This window comes from Hyperoodon ampullatus, assembly GCF_949752795.1.
Source record: "Hyperoodon ampullatus genome assembly, chromosome: 4".
NCBI classification, from domain to species: Eukaryota; Metazoa; Chordata; class Mammalia; order Artiodactyla; family Ziphiidae; genus Hyperoodon; species Hyperoodon ampullatus.
The window spans coordinates 131,377,840-131,385,916 of record NC_136917.1 but is presented as its reverse complement, the minus strand read 5'-3'; the positions used below and the strand labels follow the sequence as shown (position 1 = coordinate 131,385,916).

Here is an 8,077-nt window from a genome sequence, read left to right as displayed (position 1 = left end):
TTCAGGTCACTTTCTCAGATTGCAAGTGTCACAATTTCAGATTGGAGCATCTGATAGACTAAGTCTAAGCTCTAGCTGCTAGTGAATGAGTATGAACCTGGGCCTTACCTCCAACTAATGTTCCCACAAACGGGAATTCTTGCTAAATTAAAGGAGTGCTCAGTTGCTGGTTAGCTAAAAGTCAAGACAAAAACCGAATGAAGCAATCACTGTCTAACATACCCATCCTGCCTTCTTGACTTTGTGGATGATTAGAGACCCTTTGCGGGGCCAATGTTGGAAGAGCAGTCAAGCAGACTGGCTATAATTATTGGCCATAGTGACTCAAATATGGAAATCATGGCTACTCAAATTGGTGATGGTTTGAATTTTTTAAAAAATAAATTTATTTATTTTTGGTTGCATTGGGTGCTTGTCGCTTCATGCAGGCTTTCTCTAGTTGCAGTGAGTCGGGGCTACTCTTCGTTGCGGTGCACGGGCTTCTCATTGCGATGCCTTCTCTTGTTGTGGAGCACGGGCTCTAGGCGCGCGGGCTTCAGTAGTCATGGCACACGGGCTTAGTTGCTCCGTGGCATGTGGGATCCTCCCAGACCAGGGCTCGAACCCGTGTCCCCTGCATCGGCAGGCAGATTCTTAACCACTGCACCACCAGGGAAGCCCAGTGATGGCTTGAGTATTGTGATGGGCATCATTTATGGTCTAAACATCTCCTTTCCCTTTCCTCCTTCTCCCTAATATCCCAACTGGTCACAAAGCTTTGTTGATTTGTATTTCCTACTACCATAGAGATTTGATAATTTTATTTTTTATTATTTGTAATTTTGGCTGATTAGTCAAATCACTAAGTGCCATGCCTAATGTCAAACATTAATAAAGTGGGCTTCCCTGGTGGCGCAGTGGTTGAGAGTCCGCCTGCCGATGCCGGGGACACGGGCTTGTGCCCCGGTCCGGGAGGATCCCACATGCCGCGGAGCGGCTGGGCCTGTGAGCCATGGCCGCTGAGCCTGTGCGTCCAGAGCCTGTGCTCCGCAACGGGAGAGGCCACAACAGTGAGAGGCCCGCATACCCCAAAAAAAAAAACCATTAATAAAGTAGTTCTGAGACTAGGTAAAGGGAAAGAATGTTCTTGTTACTTTTACCATCTCTTTTTTTAATTGATATAGTTTCTTTTTCTCTGTTTCAACTTTTGTTTCTCTGAGACCATCAAAATTTAAAAATTGTATATTTTGTGTTTATTTTGCTACAGATAATTTCTTCCATTTTGATAAAACTGACTGTGTAGCCAAGGATGTAATGTTTTCATTCTCATCATTAAATTAATACCGTTTTTTATAATAAATAGGGGTATATTTATGATTTCTTCAGGCATTTTACTAACTCATTATCTATAAATTGTAGTTTTCACATATAATAAGCTCTTATTACTCAGGTAAGTGAAGATTTATAAAAAGTTTATATTTCTGTGGAAACCTTCCTTTTTTTGAACTATAAACACTGGATTGCCCTAGAAGATCCCAGCATTGTTACTGGTAAACATAGCTTTATCTTCACTGTTGAGGCCAGCTTTTCCTTCATGATCCAGGTATGGAAAAAAGTAAACAATGTTGAGTAGCTACTATTTCCCAATTAAAAGAATAGGGGGTAATATTTGAGGATGTTCTGAGTGGGTCATAGAGAATATTCAGGAGACATGAAGTTAAAATATCATGTTGGTGTCTGGCTTTCTCTGTTCACCCCCAACCTATAAAATAGCTAGGAAAAACCTCTCTTACTGCAACACCCCCATGAAGGGGGTATGAGTGAGAATTTAAATCCTTTTTGCTGTGTCTTTGTATCATATCTTCTCCCTTCTTCACCAGATGCTGTGTCATATGGCATGTATATGGTTACAAAGGCCTCATTCCCAATCCCAGAGAGAACAACTTGACTCTTGACTTACATGTTGTCAAATAGCCAATTAAATAAGATTCTCCATTTTTCAAGTAGTGTTAGGGTGGTGTCTAGATAAAATGTCTGTCATCATATCACACTGGCACATCTGTTGACTAGATTTAACTGAGTCTAAAATTTTAATATGGTTAAAACAGCAGATTTGGAATGAGATGAAAAACAAGGCAGGAAGCTCAAGGAGCCTCTATAGTTTTTTATTACTTACGGTATTAGCTTTAAAAAAATGACAGCTATAGTTCAGACAGGTCCTTCATATTTAAAAAGGAAGTCTTAAAGTATCAGTTAATTTTAATGAGCAGACTCTCTACTGATATGTACATATATATCCGTAAAGACATTCCAACTATACTTATCAACATCTGGAAGCAGTGTTGGCCAAACCGCATGCTTAGTTTCTAACTTCAAAAAACATTTTTTGAACAGAATCTTATGTAAATTCTGAAAGGAAGCTGTGAATAGTTACCAGAAAAGTAGACTTTTCAATATATTATAATGTCTGAATTATTAGGGAGTCAGATGCCTGAAACTCAACTCTAGAGCAATTTGGAGTTTAGAAAAAAAGAGAAAAATACCAGCAAGAATGTGAATAAATTAGAAGAGCTGAATATGCTATTGTACTCACTGAAAAGCCTTTCTTTTCTTTCTTCCTTCCTTCCTTCCTTCCTTCCTCCCTCCCTCCCTCCCTCCCTCCCTCCATCCCTCCCTTTCTTTCTTCCTTCCTTTCTTTCTCTCTTTCTGTCTTCTCTCTTTCTCTCTCTCTCCCTCCCTCCCTCTTTGTTCTTCTTCTCTCTCTTTCTTTTTCTAGGCTAAAATTTTAGTAGCTTCATAACTAGCTCACACTCCAAAAGATGAGGTTGATTGATCCTTTGATAAATCAGAAGAATGGGAAAATTTTATTGACAAGCAAAAACTTTTAAAATCCATCTCTGTAGGCTGAGAGGCATAGGAGAAGTGAGTGGAAAAGAGAAGAGATAAAGAAAGGAAGAAGAAAAAATGTGCCTTAGAGGAAGCACAATACAGCAAAAGTGACAGATACTAGCAGACAGGAGCTGAGAATAGAGTGGTAAGAAATAGATAATGCGAAACTGTGACATTCGGGCTTCCCTGGTGGCGCAGTGGTTGAGAGTCTGCCTGCTAATGCAGGGGACACGGGTTCGAGCCCTGCTCTGGGAGGATCCCACGTGCCGCGGAGCAACTGGGCCCGTGAGCCACAATTACTGAGCCTGCGCGTCTGGAGCCTGTGCTCCGCAACAGGAGAGCCTGCGATAGTGAAAGGCCCGCGCACCATGATGAAGAGTGGCCCCCGCTTGCCACAACTAGAGAAAGCCCTCGCACAGAAATGAAGACCCAACACAGCCAAAATAAATAAATAAATTAATAAACTCCTATCCCCAACATCTTCTTTAAAAAAAAAAAACAAAAAACTGTGACATTCATGATGTATACCAGACTTCATGAATTCACTCGTTTATTCATTCAAACCACGTTTATTGAGTTAATCATCTGTGTCTGACATTAGGAAAATCTTGGTTGGTTCAGAGGTGGACGAATACTATCCCCGTCTCTGTCCTCCAGACACTGATTGATGGGTGAGGGTGGGAGAGTGTGGACACATGTTATAGGTGCGATGATGCTATATGCATGCAAATGATACAGTGGGAGCACAAAGGAGGAACTTATCACTTTTCCTTGGAAAAGTTCATCAAGGGAGGGTGGGAATCACTTACAACGGTGTGAAATTCATCTGTAAAGGCTATCTCAGTGCTGTGCCATCTGGTGAACCACTGGTGAATAACAAGCCAATTATATTACCTAAAAAGATGGCATTGATTCTAAAAGTTAAAATTGCAAGATAGAATGTTTCCTCATTAAATTCATCCATCATTCAGTCAATGTTGATGAATAGGAGAATATCCAAAGACCCTAGGTTTAAATTTGTTTGCATTATGGAATTCTCATTTTCAGCTAATGATCCAGGGCTCAACAGTTCTCTCTCTTGGAGGTTCACCTTACCTGTCCCAGAAATTTTCTGTGGATGGGGAGATATGTTTTTTTTTTCTGGTAATTGACAATGTAGGTCAGAGTGTTTGTGAGAACTACTCTGCAAACGAGAATTGTTGCAGCATATAAATTCAAGCTATTATTATTATTGCTATTATCTCTGCCTATTAATGACCTGAAAACCAGTTCATCCACTAAAACCTAACTTAACTGAGATTACAAGGAATGTATAATCTTACCTACTAGCGCTCTTTCTTTTTTTAAAATTTCCTGTTAATGTTTACATGATCAAACATATCAGGTGTAAAATTATAACATACGGATAAATAGGTTACACATATAAAAAGTGATTCTCTCTGGATCATTCTACATTTATTTGGAAGAACTGAGGAGAAATTATAGGAAATGCAGGTATGAATTAATTTTAGTTTATTTAAAATTAATTAAAGAAGAAAGAAAACTCTAAGTCATAAAATAAAGTGCCTTTGGAGGTTAATTTTGGTTAAATGAATTAAAAATTGTGTTGTCATATAAAAGAAAATAAGAAACAATCAAATTCTTTGAAAATGTTTAAGCAAAAAATACATAAAGACTCCAATTTAGAGATTTAAAACACAAATATAAGCTTCCTAACTAAAAGGAAAAGAGAAGAAATTCCTCTTTTCCTGAGAATGTGATAGTGCCTTAATAAGCAACTCCCCTCCAAATATTCTAAAATTTCATAAAAATACAAATATCTCTGATATTCAGATAATGACAAACCACAGAATAGACTGAAATAAATGTGCTAGTACTTAAAATTGGTTGAAAATCACCATTGGATTCATTAAAAAATTTTAGAGAACATAGGAAGACACACTGATATTTTCTAAGATGTTGATATCTTAGAGACACTTCACATTAAGAGGTATTGCTAGTTACTGGACATAATAAAACAATTATTTTAAAATCTTTCCAATAATAAAATTGGAAATACTATACTGATACTAGAATTTATAATTTTCAAAGATGCTGCAGCTATGTTTTTCCACAGTGAAATCCTTGATAAGAGAAATAACCAAAATCATAGCCTATAGAAATTATTCAAGACATGCATTATTATGCTAAGCAATAGAAATAAAATTATCCTTGTCAAGCTGCAGCATACTGACATTAATTAATTTAATATTACAGTATCTTTCTCTCTCTTTCTATTTTAAAAGTTAGGCCTTAGCTGTAGTAGTTTTGCTGTTTTACAAGTATAATGAAGTTCGATAAGTTAGACATTAAAATATGTGTTTGACCAGCAGAACTCCATTCTGAGCTGAAAATAGTTGATTTATAAACAATATTAATGGAACGCTGTTGTTTCATTATGCTAATTTAATAAGGAAAACAAAATAAGGAGTCACTAAAATGGTGACTATTGGGGAATTAAGAAATTCACATTAGCTGCTCAGATAGCCAGATTTATCAGTATATTTTAAGATAAAATATTCTATTTCCTTAGTGCTTATGTAAATATGGATTTTCTTCATCCATATAGTTCATTATCTCTATGCAAAGAAGTAAAACAAAACCAAAATTCTAACTAATAAGACATGTTTGCTAAATACCTATACATTTTTTACAGGGTGGTACAGCCTGCTATTGTTAAATATTTTAAGCAAGAACTAGTATTGAAAGCTTGAAAATTCTGAAAGGCCATTTCTCATTTTACTCCTTGTCACTTATTTTCATTTAAGGAAGTCTACATTTCTTTGAACCCTAAAAGTAAAGAAAATAGAATAGGATCTCAGAATCCTCCTTAAATTGATAGAGGTCAAGATATGGTTAGCTGGTGGGGAGCCCACAGTACTTGGATGGAGATGAGTTTGCTGGTTTACCCACTAGCGAGAGTGGAAGATTTACCTTGACTCAACTGCAAGTGGATAAAAGCAGAACCATTGCTATGATCTAGAAGTTGGGGACAGTGTAAACGCATTGGCATGGAAGCCCATTCAGAAACATTTCCTGTGGATGATGGGAGGGCCAGCCTTATCATACTCCTGCTTACTGATCCACATCTGCTGGAACATGGACAGGCTGGCCAGAATGGAGCCCCCAATCCAAACGGAGTACTTCCGCTCCGGGGGGAAGCTATGATCTTGGTTTTCACAGTGCTGGGTGCCAGGGCTACAGTTTCCTTCTGTATCCAGTCAATAGTGCCAGAGTACATAGTGCTGCCTCCAGACCACACGGTGTTGGCATACAGATCCTTGCGAATATCCACATCGCACTTCATGACAGAGTTGAATATTGTCTCATGGATCCCACTGGACTCAGTGTCCAGAAAGGGAGGCTGGAAAGTGGCTTCAGGGCATTGAAAGCATTCATTCGTAGTGGTGATCACCTGCCCATCGGGAAGCTCGTAGCTTCTCTCCAGTGAGGAGAATGAAGCAGCACTGACCATTTCTTGCTCAAAGTCCAGGGCCACGTAGCACAGCTTCTCTGTGACATCGCGAACAATCTCCTGCTCAGCTGTGGTGGTGAAGTTGTAGCCTCGTTCTGTTAGGATCTTCAGGAGGTGATCTGTCAGGTCTCTGCCCTCCAGATCCTGACGAAGAATGGCATGGGGCAGGGCATAGCCTTCGTAGGTGGGCACAGTGTGACTGACCCCATCTCCAGAATCCATCATGATGCCTGGGGTTCAGCCCGAGGCATAGAGGGACAGCACAGCCTGGATAGCTACATACATGGCAGGTGTGTTGAAAGCCTTGAACATGATCTGAGTCTTCTCCTGGTTGATCTTGGGGCTGAGGGATGCCTTGGTGAGGAGGATGAGATGCTCATCGAGTGCCACGCGGAGCTCGTTGTAAAAAGCATGGTGCCAGATCTTCTCCATATCGTCCCAGTTGGTGGCCACTCCGTGCTCAATGGGATACTTCAGGGTCATGATGCCTCTCTTGCTCTGGGTCTCACCCCCCATGTAGCAGTCCTTCTGGCCCATGCCTACCATGACCCCGTGGTGCCGGGGATGCCCTACCATGGAGAACACAGCTCGGGGGGCGTCGTCACTGCCAAGACCTGCTTTGCACATCCCTGACCCATTATCCACCACCAAGGCAGACAGCTCGTTGTCAGTCATAGTGCTGGCCAGAATCTTCCAGATGAGTGAACAGAAGTTAAATATAGAGTAAGTACCAGACTCTGGTGGGCAAGAGAGAGAATGAACAGGCTGAAAACACTTCAGAGCTGCCTTCAAAGAGGGGAGCCTGTGCTGTGATGACAGGTATTTAATGGTACACATTGGCACCACCCAGGTCCTATTCAACAGTTCTCAGCATTTCTGGGTGGGGTTGCCTCGGAGGTATTAATAATGATGATGATGATACAAATCATTAGTAGACCTTCCTTCATAAGGAGAAAATTGCCTACCAAATGGCCAAATCTCAGGTTACTGTAGTTAGGCAACCCACACATGGCTGTCAGCCTGCTTTGGTGCAGTGTCTACATAACTATGATGATGCAATGGGGAATATAAAAGCAAGATGAGGGGAAGCTAGTGTGAGGTATGGGTAACACTGCCAAAAGGGCCACTGCCTCCCCGGTTTACCTTCCGGGTCTATTTTCTCTAACTAGCTTTGACTTTTCATTCTTAATGTATTGTTCTTATGAGTTTGACTTTGCAAACTTTACTTTTTCAAGATTTTTTTTCCCATTAGATTTCTAACCCCACAGATACCATCATGATAGAAACTGTTTTAATGAATGAAAATAATGTATGGCCAAGAGAGGCCTGACAGCTGTAATTATAATGCATTTGTATCGTGTAAAATTTAGGATATTTAACAGACTTCTAAGCCATTAGAGATCAAGAAAAATCAATAAAGTAAACCACTACATGTTTTCTTTCCTGATGTAAGTTTCTAATAACCAAATTTCATTAAGCATTACTCTGGGTAGACATTGTTCATAGAACTAGATTTATTGTGTCCATGTTGACTGCACAGAGGCTGATTGTTCAACCATCTTGTGTGACTTATTAAAGTGCAGATTATAAAAATTTTATTTATTTATTTGCAATAACTCTTGAGTTATACAGCAATGAACAAAGTTTAGCAATAAGGTAAATTTTAAAGTAATATATTTGCACTGATCTTTAAAA

At 39.5% G+C, this 8,077-nt stretch overlaps 1 protein-coding gene across 1 annotated transcript; it reads right to left on the bottom strand.

Annotated features, from left to right (window-relative positions):
* Window positions 1-5,930: 5,930 nt before the first annotated feature.
* Window positions 5,931-7,057, bottom strand: ACTBL2 (actin beta like 2; the record flags this gene model as incomplete). Its single annotated transcript, XM_079702007.1, is given in 3 exon segments — window positions 5,931-6,065; window positions 6,068-6,619; window positions 6,623-7,057. Coding segments are annotated over 3 exon segments (1,122 nt in total).
* Window positions 7,058-8,077: the final 1,020 nt, after the last annotated feature.